Consider the following 17,373-nt stretch of genomic DNA (forward strand, 5'->3'; position numbering starts at 1 on the left):
ACACGGCTGCCAGTCCTGTCCCCCAGAGGCCTCTGTGCAGGCCCAGCTGCGGGAGTCTAGAGCTAGGTGATGCAGGGTCCTGGACTCCTGAGACCTGCTGGGCACAGGCACAGGCCACAGGGACCCAGCTGGGGGGACCCTGGGATCGAGTGTGAAGGCCCAGGCGTCTCTGAGGAGAGCCTGGATGTAGAGGGGTGTGGTCCCGGAAGTAGCCCCAGGTTCCTCAGCCTTCTCTGCCTTCAAGACCCTCACACATGCTTGGAGGGGGTTTCTGTATTTCCTTTTACAAATGAAACAAGGTGGGAACGGGGTAGGGCTGGGAAGGCATGGGGCCTATTTACAGGGGACTTGGAGTGAGTCTGAGGTGGGGAGTTGGGAGATAAAGGCAGGGAGGGGGAGCCCTAGCAGAGCCATCATCTTCCTATGTCAGTGGCAGCTGGGGTACTGCTGCCACCCAGAAGGACGGCCCTGGGGTCCACTCAGTTCCCACAGGCCCGAGTCCCAGCAGTCTGTACCAGCGCCCTAGGGGCTCCTCCTCCCCGCAGGATGTGTTAAGTGGGGTGAGGCTCTCGGCTAGGGCCCTGCTCACGGCCAGAGTCCCGGTCCTTGGCCTCCGAGGAGGATGATGAGGAAGAGCCAGAGCCATGGGTGCGGCCTGACTGCCGGTAGGCGGCGCTCAGCTCCTGCAGCCGCTCAGGCGTCGGCCCCCACTTGGCAAAGCCAGGCTCGTTCTGTAGGAAGAGCACGGCTGTGTTGTGGACAGCCTTGTAGTGCATTTCCTCCCTGCGGGCAAAGGCAGTTGCTCAGGGTGGGGCTTGGCCTGGCCTGACCAGCCCCACCTGGTCATCCCGGCCCACCTTCCCCTGCCCTCCCCAGCACCCACTTCTTGCAGATGTGCTGGGAGCCACTGCGGTACTCGTGCTCGAAGGCAGGCAGGACCAGCTGGTGGCGTTTGAAGCGGCTCTGCTCCATGCGGGTGAGCGCTGGCGTGGGGGGTTCCCGCCACTCGGGGATGAACACGATGAAGGACAGTGGCTCCAGTGAGCCCTCGAGCAGTTTCTGTGGGAGAGAGCACAGGGTGACATCAAGGGCTGTCCAAAGGTGGCTGACCATCCTGCCTGTCCCCCACCCCAGCAGCACTAGCACACCCACCTCGAAATGAGAGACCATAGCATCCATGAGCTCCTCGCAGAATGGAGGGTTGGCCTCAAAGGAACCACTCAGTGGGGCGAAGTCTAGGCAGGGCCTGGCGACAGGAGTGAGCATTTAAAGTCCCATCAGGACTCAGTCCCTTGACCAGAAACTGGTGCCACCCCTACCCCAGGCAGCCATGCTAGAGATAGTGGTCAGGCCAGAGGCCAACGCCCACCCTTAATTTACCCTAGGACAAGGTCTAACCATCTCCATTAAATTAATGAGGACAGACAGACTCAGGCTTGGATGCCTACGCCCACCAAGCTAGAAGAGCTGGAGTTCAAATTCAGTTCTGAGCCCACTGCCACCACAGAATATGCCACACCCAGGAGTTCCCCAGGGTGCTGAGCTTTGGATCTGATTGCTTGGCCGTTTCTTCCTCTTGGAGACAGCACTATCTTAAATCTCTGCTCCCCCTCTGCATTCCCCCTCCTATTTTATAAGGTCTCTGAGGTCTGTGTCACCACTTCTCATTCCTCTCAGGGCCTGGAACCACGTGTTCCTATTCCAGCCCTGAGCTGAGGAACCCACAGGCCAGGTTAGGACGTGTCACATGCCTGTCCATGGGGCCAGAAAAGCTGAGGCTCCCAGAGGCTAAGGTCACACAGCTGGTAAGTGGTGGAGGCAGGGGCTACACTCAGGACTACCTGACTCCAAAGCCCTAAAGCATCAGGAAGCAGCTGGCCAGGGTGGGACCTGCGCTCTGGAGGACAGCTTCCCAGGCCTGGGCGGTGAGGGTCCAGCAGCCCCTGGCTCTCACCCTCGGGAGCCAAAGTAGCCGTCTGTGTCGGGGAAGGCAGAACAGTACTGGCGGAAGTAGCAGTTGAGGGGTGAGGCGAAGCACTCGAAGCTGACGCCGAAGAGCCGGTGGAGGGCCTCAAAGACATGCACAGGCAGGGATCCCTGCAGGCCAGTCCCCTCGTAGAGGCCTACGCCAAACATCATCTGCAGAGGGGCCACGGTCAGCACCTAGGGCTCAGCCTCCCAGCTCCCTCCAGGGGAGCCCTCCCCCCCGGCGTCCCAGGCCTGTACCTGGTACCGTCGGAGAAGACACCAGACCCGGGGCAGGAACCTCTCAAAGGCAGAGTCATCAATGCAGCTGTAGCGGTAAAGGAGCCACTGCGGGACAGAAAGTGGTGGGCTTCAGAAGGGTCCCTCATGCTCTTGTCACTGGTCTCCTGCTGGGACTCTGGTCAAAAAAGACCCCAGGCCCTAACTCATGCCATCAGCTCAGGCGTTCCTCCCCACCCCTGCTCTTACCAGCTTGCTGAAGTAGTTGCGGCTGACCTTGACCATTTCTCCCTTATACCGGATGCAGACCACGTTGTTCTCCATGTGCATCTCCACACTAGGCATGGGGGGTGCAGACACGGCCAGCCGCACTGGGTAGCAGTACACCAGGCGGGGCTCCACCTCGGGGGCTTCTACTTCCTCTGTGGGGGGAGAGAGCAGTAAGGGGCCGTGCTGTCCCCTCTCTGCTCAGTCTCACTCTGGGCAGCTGTAGTGCCTACTGTGTGCTGCATGCTTTACAAACTTGCTTCATGCCAACAGGACGGTGGAGGTGGGGGGGAATCTCGTTCAGTAAATGGTTCAGTAAATTGTGGTTCAGTTTTAGTAAAAAGGGAACAAAAGCCATTCAAAACAAAAAACTACCAAGCAGTTGGCAGGGCCAGAAACCAATGGTCTGTGTCAATATGCTCAGTACTGAAGCAGGCCCCAGTTTACAGTGCTTGGGGCCTGGCAGGCTGGTAGGCTCAGGTCTGTAAGTCTTGCTGCCAGGTAGAAGTATAAGCACTGCATCCCCTTTGTCATAACAGTCATGAAACCTTATTTGGGGATCTTTTGGAGCCAGGTGGTTTACTTGAATTACCTATGAATACTGTCACAATGCCGTGGTCAGGTGTGATGCCTCAGTCTGGGGAAACCGAGGCTTGCAGAGAATTGATGTAAACCCAGGTCCAACTCACGACCTACCCCCAGCCCATCTTTCTCCACCAACTTCTGGCTCCCCTTTCTCATCACTTTTCCATTTGCCAAAGAAGTGCTGAAAGTCCCATGCCAGAGGACAGCAGGTTCTGCCCCAAACCCGTCCCTGGCCTAAAGCTCAGCCTCATTTGTTCCTTCCATCGGGGCGTCAGGGATACAGAACTGACAGCATCACACCCGGCTCCCCCCGACCTTGCCTACCTGGGATGTTGTTTTCCTTGAGGATGGCAAGGTGCTTCTCTCGGATCCTTTTGACGTACTCCAGGGAGATGTGGTAGATCTTGCTGCAGATGCCTTCCACGGAGTCCTTGGCTGCAGCTGAGACATGGGGACCACACTGCCTCCGAAGGTGCTCCAGGCGATCCTGGAGGAGACACTTCTGATCAGGGCACCAGTGGAGGCCAGAGGGCCTCGGCTGAGCTGGCAGGTAACTGTAGGGGTGTTGGATTCCAGCAGTCCTTGTTTGAGACCAGCTCTGCTACTTACTAGCTATGTCACTTGGACAAATCCCCTGGCTTCCCTGAATCTTATTCCGCAGTGTCAAGGGAACACAAAATATCTAATAGGGCAGTTTTAATATTAAATGTGATCATTCCCCTTAGGGCTTACCAAGCCCCTGCCATACAGTTAAGTGTCCAATAAATGCTGGAAGCTTTTTTGGGGTTACACTGTGCTACTTCCCATAATTACTGGAGAAACAGACAAACCACAAACCAGCACGGTCCCAGCTTATAGCATTTGCAGTCTTATCGGGAAAGAGATGATTACAAAATGGGGTGCTTGGTTGTTGTAGGTTTGAAATTTGAGGTTTTAGCTACTTGCAAGGATGACTGTAGGCATTTGCAATTTTGCTGAATCACACGTGTAAAACTGAAGAGTGAAATGAGTCACTCTGGCTAGTGAACACACCTACCTTCGTCACTCTCTACGTGTCAAGTACACAGTTACTATCGTGAAGTGCGAAACCTTGTCTCTTGTGAAAAATGGTCCTGAAAAGAAAGCCCATTGCTAGTGCTGGTGGAGAGGTTTAAGAAGTGATAGGTTTTGGCCAGAAAACAGAATTGCTTTGGACACATTAAGAGTAGGGAACTGAATCTGATGGTAGCTCTTAACTATATGAACACATACACACACAAAAAATCTGTCAATCTCTTTCAAAAATCTACTCAAGGGAGATGGTGAACGTTCATTAAGTTGAAAAGGCAGCTACTTGTGGTGTGTGGCCAAGCATGGGATTCCACTAAGAATGTTAACGAGAACGTTCTTTGGGAGAAAGCCAGGAGCCTAGAGAAACATCTCCGTAGTCAAAAGTTTGGGGACTGAGGAGCGTCAAAGGTCTGCACTACACGGGATAGGCAGCTGGGGGAGGCCCTGCACAGCATGGACAGGCAGAGTAGGCTTCCTGGAGGAAGTGGCCACAGAGCCCTAGAACTGGCCTCTTCAGCCTGGGGCCCACTCACCATGTAGTCCTCCTTGGAGGCTGAGTGGTCCTTCCGGAGCCAGCTGAAGGTGTCTTCCACGTTCCACTTGACCACCTTCCTGCTGTCGGGAGATGCACTCCTGCCAGTCGAGGGTGGGAGAAGGGTGGCTCAGCTCTGCACAGGGCCAGCTGTTAAGGTGCCTCCTCCACCCTCCTATCCCACCTTCACTGGCTTCTCAGGCACCAACCCCTAGGTTTACATCGCAGCCCTTGTTCTGCCTTTGGAAGCTCCCCCCCCCCCTCCCCCCCGGTTCTGTAACCAAGAGCAATGACAGGAGCCCTGAGTGAGAGTGGCTGGATGGCCTACAACCTCCCCATCTGATCACAGACCCATTTTGCTTGAGGCAGATGGAGCCAAACCTGGACTCGATGAGCCGCCTGGCAGCCTCTGCATATTTAAAGAGCAGGCGCTTGGCTTCCTCCCGGAACTTGATTCGGGATAACCTGGGTTAGAGAGCAGGCAGAGTTAGCACTTCTACACATGACTGGGCACAGAAATCAAAAGGCCCAGCATCATCCCCACCTGTGGGGCTGTACCTGATAGGAATGTCATTCATGATTTCACGAAACATGGAAGGTGACACGACTGGTTCACAGTTGCTCGGCAACAGAGGGTCAGAGCCTTTGTCCACCACCTTGCGTTCCAGCATCCAGCGGTTGAAAGATTCCCGAGGTGGTTCAATGCCTATGGGACAAGAGGTACTGAAAGGCTAGATTTAGTCACCAGGTTCCACTCGGGGCCCGGCACACAGGAGGCAGCACATTGGGCAGTAAACAAGACACAGTCCCTGTTACTTTAGAAGCTTACATTCTAGGCCACATTTTCCAAAGAATATTCCGAGAATCACTAGTTTTTTTGTTTTTTTTTTGAGACAGAGTCTTACTCTTGTCATCCAGGCTGGAGTGCAGTGGCATCATCATAGCTCACTGCCATTGCAAATGCCTGGGCTCAAGCAATCCTCCTGCCTCAGCCTCCTAAGTACTACAGGTGCATGCCACCACACCTGGCTAATTTTTCTATTTTGTAGAGATGGGAGTCTTACTGTATTACCCAGACTGGTCTCAAACTCCTGGCCTCAAGCAATCCTCTCACCTTGGCCTCCCAAAGTGCTAGGATTACAGACATAAGCCACCATGCCTGGCCCAAAATTCAAAACTTTTTTGAGTGTCAACATGACACCCCAAGTGTGGGAAATTCCACGCTTGACCTCATGTGATGGAACACAGTTAAAATGCAGTCAAAACTCTGTTTCTGGCCGGGCGCGGTGGCTCACACCTGTAATCCTAGCACTTTGGGAGGCCGAGGTGGGCAGATTGCTCGAGGTCAGGAGTTCAAAACCAGCCTGAGCAAGAGCGAGACCCCATCTCTACTATAAATAGAAAGAAATTAATTGGCCAACTAATATATATAGGAAAAAAAAACTTAGCCGGGCATGGTGGCACATGCCTGTAGTCCCAGCTACTCGGGAGGCTGAGGCAGCAGGATTGCTTGAGCCCAGGAGTTTGAGGTTGCTGTGAGCTAGGCTGACGCCATGGCACTCACTCTAGCCTGGGCAACAAAGCGAGACTCTGTCTCAAAAAAAAAAAAACTCTGTTTCTTGTAAAATTATTTTTAGACTATGCATGTAGAGTATATGTGAAACATAAATGAGTTTCATGTTTAGAGTTGGGTCTCATCCCCAATATATTTCATTTTATACATGCAAATATTCCAAAATTCAAAAAACCCCCAAATCTGAAACAATTCTGGTCCCAAGCATTTCAGATAAAGAATACTCAGCCTATATACAGTAAGGCATTGAGCAGTGCCTGGCAAATACCAGCACTCTAGAAGTGTTCATGATGATCTTTGTTACTGATTCCAGCCATCCTCTATGCAGGCACAGTCACTGTCCCCACCTTACAGATGAGGAAACTGAAGTGCAGAGGAGTTAAGCAATGAGCTCAAGACGACAGAGCCAGCGGTTAGTGGAGCCAGGATTCCAACAGGTCTGCACCCCCCACAACATACTGGGGCGCCCACTGTGCCACCCCCAGCCTGTCTGGCCAATCTGGCTCTGGCTAGAGGTGGATGGAACAAAGGAGGCTGCAGCCTGAGGCAGTTACCCTCTCGCTGCTGACACAGCTCCCGGTAGTGCTGCCGAAGCTTCAGGATGAGCTGAGAGCGGAGCAGCTCCACTTCGGGATGGGGAGGCAGCACCTCCGAGGGCCCCCGGTGCTTGATGACAGCATTGGTCTGGATGTCCAGGTCCCAGTAGACCCTTGGGACAGAGACAGGAGCAATGAGGATGCCATGTCTGCCAGCACCATACCCCACCTGGGTAGGCTGGCTGTCAGCAATGGGTACCCCCAACTCACTCAGTAGGCCGGAGGAGAGCTGCCTGCTGTTTGTCTTCAGGGGATGTACCCCAAATCTTCAGTGTTGGGGTTCCTGGGACGCTGGGGGAGCTGGGCACCGACTGGCCCGTGGGTGTCACAGGAATTTCAATCTAGAGCAAAAGAGTCACAAAGGCATCAGTTCAGGAGATTCAGCAAACAGGCTCCATCGAACACTGTACACCTGGTGAGCTGCGTCCCAGGCCCCCCTCCTGGCCAGCCTGCCGATGACCGTCCCCTGCAGGGGGCCGGCTGGCTGCCTGAGCTGGCCACTCACCAGCCAGTTGCTGAGAGCCCGTAGACACTCACCTTGGGCTTCTTCACACCATTGCCGCTTGGCTGCTCTTCCGAGAGCTGCCGCTTTCTGGGCTTGTTCTCAGGCGGGGGGGTTTCCACCAAGCTTGAGTCTTGGGGCAGTGGGGTCGCATTCAGCCCCAAAGGGTCCGACTGGTGGAGGGAGACCAGCAGAGTTGCAACCAGGGCCAGCAGCTTAGGAGCCCCAGTACTTTACAATCCTCATGCCCTCCTGCCCCTACTCCTACTCTTCAAAGAGCAGAGGAGCTGCGTCGCAGGGAGAGAACACCGGGCTCCACTCCTGCCTGCCACTTGCAACTGTGTGACCTGGGCGAGTCACCTCCCTTCCAATTCTCTCACCTTCGGAATGACCGTGCTGAGCCCTACCTTGCCACTGAGAAGGTTATTAAATGAATCAGTGAGTATGTCTTAACATGGCATCAGTGCTCAGAACATGTTAATGTATTTTCCTTAAGAAAAGAATGAAAGTCAAGAATAAGGGAAAAACTCAAGAAATGCTTATTTTTAATAAAGCAAGACCTTGTAGATGGAACTCCTTTGGTGACACCAAAATATTTGTATGTTTTACAGTGTAGCGCTGAAGTCATATCAAGGTGTGAGTGCTTTGCCTAACTGTTAACTGTGAGGTCTTGGGCCAATCAGTGCCCCTCTCTGAACCTCATGTCTTCACTTGCAAAATGAAGTTGCCAGGCCGGGCGCGGTGGCTCACGGCTGTAATCCTAGCTCTTGGGAGGCCGAGGCGGGCGGATTGCTCAAGGTCAGGAGTTCAAAACCAGCCTGAGCAAGAGCGAGACCCCGTCTCTACTATAAATAGAAAGAAATTAATTGGCCAACTGATATATATAGAAAAAATTAGCCGGGCATGGTGGCGCATGCCTGTAGTCCCAGCTACTCGGGAGGCTGAGGCAGAAGGATCGCTGGAGCCCAGGAGTTTGAGGTTGCTGTGAGCTAGGCTGACGCCATGGCACTCACTCTAGCCTGGACAACAAAGCGAGACTCTGTCTCAAAAAAAAAAAAATCAAGCCAACTGGCTTGATTGTGCCCCATAAAGAAAGGCTACCCTGAGAGGGACCATGCCTATACACACTGCCGTTTCAGTTCCTAGAACACTCTTCTACTCCCCTCTTGCCACTCTCACTTAGCTAACCTCCTCCTCACCTTTAACACTAATTCTCAGAGCTTTTTCTGTCCACTCCTCTTCCCCAGACCAGGTCAAGACCCTAATGCACTCTTTTTTTTTTGAGACAGAGTCTCACTGTGTTGCCCGGGTAGAGTACCGTGACATCAACCTAGCTCACAGCAACCTCAAACTCCTGGGCTCAAGCGATCCTCCTGCCACAGCCTCCTGAATAGCTGGGACTATAGGCACGTGCCACCATGCCCAGCTAATTTTTTTTCCATTTTTAGTTGTTTGACTAATTTCTTTTTATTTATAGTAGAGACGAGGTCTCACTCTTGCTCAGGCTGGTCTCGAACTCCTGAGCTCAACCAATCCTCCTGCCTCAGCCTCCCAGAGCCTGATGCACTCTAACACTATTCTTGATACAAGTACCACAACTGTAATCCTACCATCCCCCAGTAGTAGACGTGGGCGCTCTGCCAGGGCAGGGGGCACATCTATCTTGTTTGTACCTGCGTTGCTGTGCAGCGCCCAACCTGTAGCAGAAGCTCAATACCCTAAGCTATTCTAATCATGTGTTTGTCAGTCTCCCCATTTGAGTGTAGGTTGTAAGAGGGCAGGGATTGTGTCTGTCTTGCTTGTCACTGTATCTCCAGGTGCCAGAACAGTGCTAGGCTTTAACATCTGCTCGGGGTACATTTGGGGAAGGCCAGGTGCCACAGGCTGCTCTGAGACCCCCACCCCAGGCTGGCACTCACAATCACATCATGTTGGCCCAGCACAGGCATCTCCCACAGAGACTGGTTGGTGAATCGGTTGAAGTAGTAGGGGCGGTTCTCCCTCCGGCTCCAGCACTTCTCCCAGCCCGCGTGCACCAGCTCCTCTGCAAACAGGCAGGGGACCCAGCCAGGGTCAGGACTGCTCCCAGGGAACCCTTCCTACCCCCGCCACCCACCACTGCTCCCTGCCTGTACCTGGGAGGTCCTGCACCAGGCGGATTGGCTTTGGAGAACAAGGCTGGCTCTGATTGGAAGTGCCCGGGGAGTGACTCAGCAGGGACGCTTCCTCCCGGGGGCTGCCGTGATTCTCATTGGCCATCTCAGCACCCACACGGGACCTGTCACACACAGGATGGAAGACAGTCAGCTCCACCCCTCCACCCACCAATTAAAATCCACTGAGGGCCCCAGTGACCACCCCCAGACATGGAGAAATCCAATCCTGTCCTGGAGGGCCTGCGTTGTGCCACAGGAATCCTGGGATCTAAGCTGTTGATCCATCAACTATAAAATGGGTACACTCCTTCTGCCTGAAATACCTGTCCCCCAACTCGCTGCCTGGCTTGCTGCTGGGTTCAAATCTTCCAGGGAGCCTTCCTTGACTCTCCCCTCTCCCGGCTAAGTGGTCAGAGTCCCTTCTCAGGGACATGAACACCTTCATCATAGCACTCAGATGCCTTGGTCTATCAACTAGACTTGTTTCCCCATTAGACTGTCAGAACTTCCAGAAATAGGAATTGAGTCCAATTCAGCTCTCTCCAGAGTTCAGCTATTAATTCTGCAAATATTTGCAAAGTACCAAGAGGGGCAAACAATCAGAACAAGGTCTGCCCTTGAGAAGCTATTCCTACAAGAAGGAAGAGTGACAACTCCTCTTGAGAGATGGGATTTTACTGCTCCCATGTAGTCAAATCTAAACAGAATAAAGCACAGCTGGGGACGGGGCATCACACTTAATCAGTCTCCTCATTTTACACTGGGACAGGAAGCAATCTGTCACTAAAAGAACCAGTGCAACCAAGAAGGACTAATTCAGTCCTTCATAACCCCCAGGTGAAAATTTACTTGCAGCAAGAAGGCCAGTCCCTTCAGATTTGTATCCCCTACTTGCCCCACCAAAGCACACTCAGCACACACCTCAGTGGCCAAAGTGGTTCCTGGCCTGGAGCTGTCAGACTCCCAGGGACCAACTGTGATCAGACTGGTGTTGCTAAAGCTATTTTCAGTAAGTCACAACACCCAAAAGAAATCAAGTCTTTACTCCCAATAAGACCACAAAGGCAAGTTTAAACATCAATTATGTTTGCATGCTGAAATTTTATCAACTCATTGTGGTCACAATGTTTATCTCATACTGATCAGAAGCTCTGATTGGTTGTTAACAACATCATAGGAATCATTGGGACATTGATTTTATTGTACAGTCATAGATGTCTTTGTTAATTTGGAAAGGGAAAAATGGTTACTCCATCAGTACAGTTTGGCAGAGAAAAATGCAGGGGGCAACAGGACAAATATACAACAAAATAGGGCTTTGATAACAAAAAGGTTTAGAACCACTAACCAAGGGAAGAAAAAGCCAGAGCTGCCTTGGTTCTCCTTGGTTCTCTGGGGGGGAGGAGGAATTCCTGGTGCCTTGGGGGCCAGGCCCATAGGTTTCAAGGTTGAATGAGATCCCCCTTTCTCTCACCCTCTGGGGTCTGCAACACTAGCATGAGAGAGTTTTCTTCTCCAGCTGGATGGACCCCCACGTCACAGGGTCCCACAGAGGCAGAGGGGACACCTGCAGGAAGGCTCAGCACGGGTGGGTGGGCTGGTCAGCAGTGGAGTGGACGGGGGCCCAGGAGATTCCTTGCATCAGCAGCTGGAGAGCAAACAAGAAAAGAGTGTCACAGACCTGTGAAATGCTGCAGGGCACGGACAACAGCAAGAGGGGCAAGGACACAGAGCAAGTTGAACTCACTGGAGGGCAGGGGTCCTGGAGATTCAGGGGATGAAACTGTTACTTCTCAAGCTTCCCAACCAACAGGTTCACCTTCATGGGCCTGTAATCTGCATGGTTGCACAGGGCCCCAAGTTTAGGAAAGCCCCGAGCTCGGTTTAATGCTCTGCTGTCACTGTCTTAAAACTTCTAATACTTTTCCAATGAGGAGCCCACATTGTCATTTTGTACACTGGGTCCTGCCAACTCAAGTGCCCTTAGTCCAGAGAAAAGTGAACAAATATACATCTCATGGATCTGGGGCACAATCCCAAACCACTATGTAAGTGAAAGACACACTTCTTTGAAATGCCTTGAAAAAAATAAAAACATGCAAACACATTATGTAACGTATCTTGTCTTTATTGAAAAATTATTTTTCCCAAGAAATATCCTGTGATATTGATGCACCAGGTAGATGAACTCTGCAGAAGAGCCAGAACAAGCATAGCTTAGTGAGAGGCCAAACAGGGACACTGCAGTATCTCCAAACGAAAACGGGCTGTGCATCAAAATTATATGGGGGGTTGTGAAGAAAAAAAAAAAAAAATTCAGACTCCTGTACCTCACTCCACATTAGGAGCCAGAAATGGAGAGGGGGAGGTACACAAGAATTTGTGTATTTTCTAAACGCACCCCAAGAACGACTGGGAGACAGGATGGCTAATTTTTTCACATCACACCATTTGAAAAATTCACCAATTGTTTTTACGATTAAGAAAAATTTAGGGCCGGGCGCGGTGGCTCAAGCCTGTAATCCTAGCTCTTGGGAGGCGGAGGCGGGCGGATTGCTCGAGGTCAGGAGTTCGAAACCAGCCTGAGCAAGAGCAAGACCCCGTCTCTACTATAAATAGAAAGAAATTAATTGGCCAACTAATATATATATATATAAAATTAGCCGGGCATGGTGGCGCATGCCTGTAGTCCCAGCTACTCGGGAGGCTGAGGCAGAAGGATTGCTTGAGCCCAGGAGTTTGAGGTTGCTGTGAGCTAGGCTGACGCCATGGCACTCACTCTAGCCTGTGCAACAAAGTGAGACTCTGTCTCAAAAAAAAAAAAAAAAAAAAAAAGAAAAATTTAGGCCGGGCGCTGTGGCTCACGCCTGTAATCCTAGCTCTTGGGAGGCCGAGGAGGGCGGATTGCTCAAGGTCAGGAGTTCAAAACCAGCCTGAGCAAGAGCGAGACCCCGTCTCTACTATAAATAGAAAGAAATTAATTGGCCAACTGATATGTATATAAAAAATTAGCCGGGCATGGTGGTGCATGCCTGTAGTCCCAGCTACTCGGGAGGCTGAGGCAGAAGGATCGCTCGAGCCCAGGAGTTTGAGGTTGCTGTGAGCTAGGCTGACGCCACGGCACTCACTCTAGCCTGGGCAACAAAGTGAGACTCTGTCTCCAAAAAAAAAAAAAAAAAAAAAAAAAAAAAAAAGAAAAGAAAAATTTAGCTTTTTGCCCTTCCTTTTGCTTGCCCTGCTACCACAGGTGGTCACCTGTGGCACATGTACCATGCTCTGTAAACCTGTATCCTGCTCTTGCCCTATACTCCTATCTTTCTGTCCCCAATAAACCTCGTTTATCGTGCTTGCCTAAAAAAAAAAAAAAAAAAAAAAAGAAAGAAAGAAAGAAAGAAAAATTTAATTCCCTTTGTAATCTGGGTGCAGCAGCTCTGTGGCCTTAGTACCCGGGTTCCAGGCCCTTCTCCCGCTTTCTGGATTGAAAACAGGAACCACTCGACCTCTATGAGCACGGGCTAGCTAGCACATTGAACGCTCTCAGTAAGACACAGCTGCTCCTGTTAAGACAACGTCTCATTTAGCCTGTGGCTTCCCGACGCCAACGCATAGCGCAGTCTGAGAAACTCAGCTTAAGGATAAAGAAGTCTATCTGCGCACCAGGAGGAACCCACCAGAAGGAAAGCAGTCAGACTCCGCGATTGGAGGAAGAAGGGGCGGGAGCATCCAGTAATGTACCAATCAGAATTCTCCGGCCCACTAGGGAGGAGTCAAAGGGCTTGCAAAGTGCGCAGGCGCAGAGGCGCGCACAGGAGGGGGCGAGCCCGGCGCGCGTGCACCTTCCCCTCCCCCAACCCCAGCGGGGGCGGGCTGTTTGGCGCGCGCGCGCCGGCCCATCTCCCGGACTCCGCCCCCCGCCCCGCCGCGCGCTCCCGCCCCCGGGCTGAGGCGACTCAGAGTCGGAGCCCGACACAAAGGCGGTGGCGGCGGCAGCAGCGGAGGGGCCCTAGAGGCCGCTCCGCCCGCGCTCTCCGGGCCCACCTCCCTCACCTCGGCCACCGGCCCGGCTGCCCACCCGCGGGTCTAAGATGGCGGCGGCGACAGAGACAGGGCAAGCGGCAGCCCCGAGCGGAAAGCGCCGGAGGGGCCACTGCAGTCCGGCTTCGGATCCCCAGGCCCTGGCGCGGCTCGCGGCGGGACCATGGCTTCCTGGGACTCTTACCTGCTTGGAGCGGAGTCGAGGGGACGGGACTGCACGTTCTGCTCGACCGCCCGTTTTGCCGCCTCCGCCTCGCCCTCCCCAGCGCCGCTGCCGCCATCTTGTGCCCCGGGCAGGGACTCCGCGCTGCGCATGCGCTGGTACCGCCTCTGAGGGACCTCGCCGCGGTCGGGCCGCCATCTTGAGTGTGGCAGGGTCGGCTGGTTCACCAGACCCCACTTGCTTTCGGCCCCCTCCCCTTCCTCCCGCCCTTCTCTGCTGCCCCATGCGGCTCTGTAGAGGGGGAGCCTTAGCTCTGTGGGCCTTAGGGGTTGGACCGACGAAAGACTGAACTCACAAGCGCGCCCCCGCTTCTGTCGCCCCCGCCAGCACACCCGCTGCAGCCGGAGGATCTGGGTGGGCGGTGCGCCGGCAGGGTTGGACTGAGTGTGCGCACTAGGGGGCGCGGGGCAGATTTGAAACCTGTTGGGGGCTCCTCTAGGGGCTCAGGCTCCTCCGCCGACTTGGGGGCGGAGTCCTGGTGACGTAGGTGCTGGACGTAGCGGGGAGCTGGGTCCTGGCACCTGGGCGCTCTGCAGCGTCTAGCTAGTCTCTTACCCTCTCTGGGCCTCTGTCCTGTGTCGTGCTAGAATGTTTTCCAGCCTTGCCCCGTGTCCAGGGTACATGCAAATAGAACGTTTTCTTATAATGAGCGTGCCCAAGTTGTAAGCTCTCGAATAGAAGAAACTTAACCGTGGGGCGGGGGGGGGGGAGCATGTAATAAAGATGGCTTTTGGCAAAGTTGGGAAATTCTAAAGAAGTGCATCGAAGAAGCTTTCCAACACTGACATATCTGTGGCCATTAGTTGCAGTTCAAAGCCTCACTGGGACTTAAAGCCGGCTACAAAGGTTAACCTAGGAGACTGGAGATTGCTCGGTGCTGCTTGCCCGATTCCCTGCAGGATTCTTTGGTAGGGACCTGCTGGCGTCTCAGAATAGTAGCTCCACCCACCTTTGGCCTTCCAAGTTAGCCCTCCCAGTGCTAGCTTGAGAAGAGGACAAGCTTGCCACCTGCTGTTAGTCTATGGAGCCAGATTTCAGATGCCCTAGCTTGTGTGGCCTCTGTTGTCGGGTCCTGGCTGCGTGTGGCTTGGGGGCAGGAGCGGGCTGTCAAGAAAAACCGAGGCAGTGGTATGAACAGTAATGAAGAATTAAGGTTATCTAGCTTCTCATCTAGTTTCTTTGTTATTTTTCTTTCTTTTCTTTTCTTTTTTTTTTTTTTTTTTTTTTTTGAGACAGGAGTTGCCTGGTCTAGAGTGCTGTGGCGTCAGCCTAGCTCACAGCAACCTTGAACTCTTGGGCTCAAGCGGTCCTCCCACCTCAGCCTCCCAAAGTACTAGGATTAGCCACTGTGCCAGGCCTAGTCTAGTTTCAAATCCCTGCTCCTCCACCTTAGATATGTGTCACGTGGGACAGTCTTGGTTTATGACTGCTGTCCTGTCACAGTTATTAATATTGCCTCCTTTCTCAAAAGTGCCATGGTTTGCTTATTTCCTAGGCTAGGAGTACTAGCTCTTCCCTCTCAGTGGTGAAGCATCTCAGCTTGGAATAAGCAAGAGGCTTGAAGAGCATCTTGACTTTCTACCCATTCTTCCTTTATACTCAGATTCCTAGGCTGAATGATTTCTGTTATTAATGACTACAAGTTGGCCGGGCGTGGTAGCTCACACCTGTAATCCTAGTACTCTGGGAGGCCAAGGCGGGAGGATCGCTTGAGCTCAGGAGTTCGAGACCAGCCTGAACAAGAGTGAGACCCCATCTCTACTAAAAATAGAAAAAATTAGCCAGGCGTGGTGGCACTCGCCTGTAGTCCCAGCTACTCAGGAGGCTGAGGCAGGAGGATGGCTTGAGCGCAAGAGTTGGAGGTTGCTCTGAGCTAGGCTGACACCACGGCACTCTATTCCGGGCAATAGAGTGACACTCTGTCTCAAAAAAACCAAAACTGGGATTTCAAGCTCAGGGTTCCCAATACCAAAACCCAAAGCTGGTTCCATTAAACTACACTGGCTTCCCTCTTATGTGGAGAAGGGAATCTGGATTCAGGGGAAGTGACTTGTCTGAGCTGACACAGGGGTCCTGGACATTTCCACTTCAACATTGCACAGGCTTCTCTATCTCGGAGTGCTGCACACTGCCTGATACCTTCTCATGCGCCTTCCCACGTTTAGGTCTCCGATATGCACCTCGTGTCCCCTTCTGCTCGCCTTCCACATGTGGTCAAAACCAGCCTCCCCTCTCCACCCTCATTTCCACTACCCAGTACTTTTAAACCTTTTTATTGTTAAGAATAGCACAGGTATGGAAAAGTGCACAAAACACAAATGTAAAGCCTAATGATTTATCCCAAAGTGAACACTTGGGTTAGCATCATTCAGGCTGCGGTACTGAATAGTCAAGCAGAAGCCCCCCTGTAGGGAAGTTGCTGTTCGGAGTACTGATGTGATAATCACGTCCTTGCTTTTATAGTTGTGCCACCAAAGAATGCATCCCTAAACACTATGGTTTAGTTTTGCCTCTTTCTTAAACTTTATATAAATAAAATGATACGGAATTGTTTTGTGTCTGACTTCTTTTGCAAAACTCATTCATGTGGTTGAATGTAGCTATGGGAAGTTCATTTCATTGCTGTCTTCTGTCTTTCACTGTACATATATCTATTCTATTGTTGAGGGGTAATCGAAGCCACCCTCCCTCTCAGTCTCCAAACTGGCCTTTGGGTCCTCCAGCCTTGCTTCTCTTTTAGCCCATAACCCTCCCCACAGCCACAGGGATCTCTTTAAGTCTGGCCATATTGCAAATCTCATCAAGTCACCCTGGGCTTAAAACCCTTGAATGCCTCCCCACTGACTGCAGGATAAAGTCCCAAGCCCTTAGTTTAGCTTGCAAGACCATAATTATAATGAGCTACTATGGCAGAGCATTTACCATTGACTGTGCCAAGCATGTTATATACATTAATTTTATTCATGATCTCGACCTTCAAACCATCTCTTCTTAATCTGGTCTCAGTCACCTTGGACTCAAAATTTCCCTAGATGTGCCAGGTTCTCTCCTGACCCTAGGCCTTTGCATATGCTCTTTGCACTCACTCTTCCTCCCCTCTTGGCCTAATTCAGCCTTCAAGTCTTAGCCTAGATGTCACCTCCACCAGGCAGCCTTCCCTGAACTCCCATCCACCCAGGCTAGGTCAGGTTCCCTCTTATGTATTCTCACAGTGGCCTACACTCGTGGCATATGTCCATTTTCTTCATCCACTAGGCTTCACCCACTGGGCTGCTTGTTCAACATAGCCCAGCACTGTGCCTGACCCTCTGTAAATATTTGTTGACTATGGGCAGACCTCACTAGGTTGAAGTCTGGGTAACTTTTCCAGATATCCCTGCTTCTATTCCAGGCTCCAGTTTCTGTGGTGGGAACGCCAAGGCAGCGCCCATTAGGATGCCAAGGAAAGCATGAGCTGCCCACTCTGGCAGAGTCTCAGCCAGCAGCCTGGAGTCCTGTACACCCAAGATAGGGATGAGCAGTTGAGCAAAGCTCCTCAGGCTTTGCTCCAGCAGCTTTTCTGGACTGAGAAGTCCAGTTAGACAGCAGGTCTGGGCGGGGAGAGGCGATTGGTAGAAACTGGGCTCCTCCAGCTGGGACCAAGGCTGGC

General features: G+C 52.4%; 1 protein-coding gene across 2 annotated transcripts; it reads right to left on the minus strand.

Annotated features, from left to right (window-relative positions):
- Positions 1-258: 258 nt before the first annotated feature.
- On the minus strand, positions 259-14,230 carry PCIF1 (phosphorylated CTD interacting factor 1). Of its 2 annotated transcripts, none has more exons than XM_012742902.3 (17): positions 13,686-14,230; positions 10,941-11,114; positions 9,446-9,588; positions 9,230-9,354; positions 7,346-7,483; positions 7,019-7,149; positions 6,767-6,921; positions 5,198-5,345; positions 5,021-5,104; positions 4,641-4,740; positions 3,382-3,544; positions 2,455-2,627; positions 2,227-2,313; positions 1,955-2,139; positions 1,153-1,246; positions 884-1,059; positions 259-783 (listed from the first exon to the last, which is right to left on the minus strand). In XM_012742902.3, the coding sequence occupies exons 3-17, from the start codon at positions 9,567-9,569 to the stop codon at positions 552-554; spliced, it is 2,115 nt and encodes a 704-aa protein (XP_012598356.1). In that variant the 5' UTR covers positions 9,570-9,588; positions 10,941-11,114; positions 13,686-14,230; the 3' UTR covers positions 259-551. The 2 variants fall into 2 exon arrangements, with proteins under 2 accessions (XP_012598356.1, XP_012598355.1); XM_012742901.3 differs by having other exon boundaries at positions 10,815-11,114.
- Between the last annotated feature and the right edge of the window lie 3,143 nt (positions 14,231-17,373).

The sequence above is a fragment of the Microcebus murinus genome, chromosome 16 (genome assembly GCF_040939455.1).
Source record: "Microcebus murinus isolate Inina chromosome 16, M.murinus_Inina_mat1.0, whole genome shotgun sequence".
Taxonomy (NCBI): domain Eukaryota; kingdom Metazoa; phylum Chordata; class Mammalia; order Primates; family Cheirogaleidae; genus Microcebus; species Microcebus murinus.

What these genes read in the sequence shown, in the direction of transcription:
- PCIF1 (XM_012742901.3), bottom strand. Translation starts at nt 10,903, where the DNA reads ATGGGCCTGGCCCCCAAGGCACCAGGAATTCCTCCTCCCCCCCAGAGA. An exon ending in TCTGGCTTTTTCTTCCCTTG is followed by an intron (nt 9,589 to 10,814) that starts GTTAGTGGTTCT and finishes TGTGTGTGACAG; the next exon opens with GTCCCGTGTGGGTGCTGAGA. An exon ending in AGGCGGCTCATCGAGTCCAG is followed by an intron (nt 4,741 to 5,020) that starts GTTTGGCTCCAT and finishes CTCGACTGGCAG; the next exon opens with GAGTGCATCTCCCGACAGCA.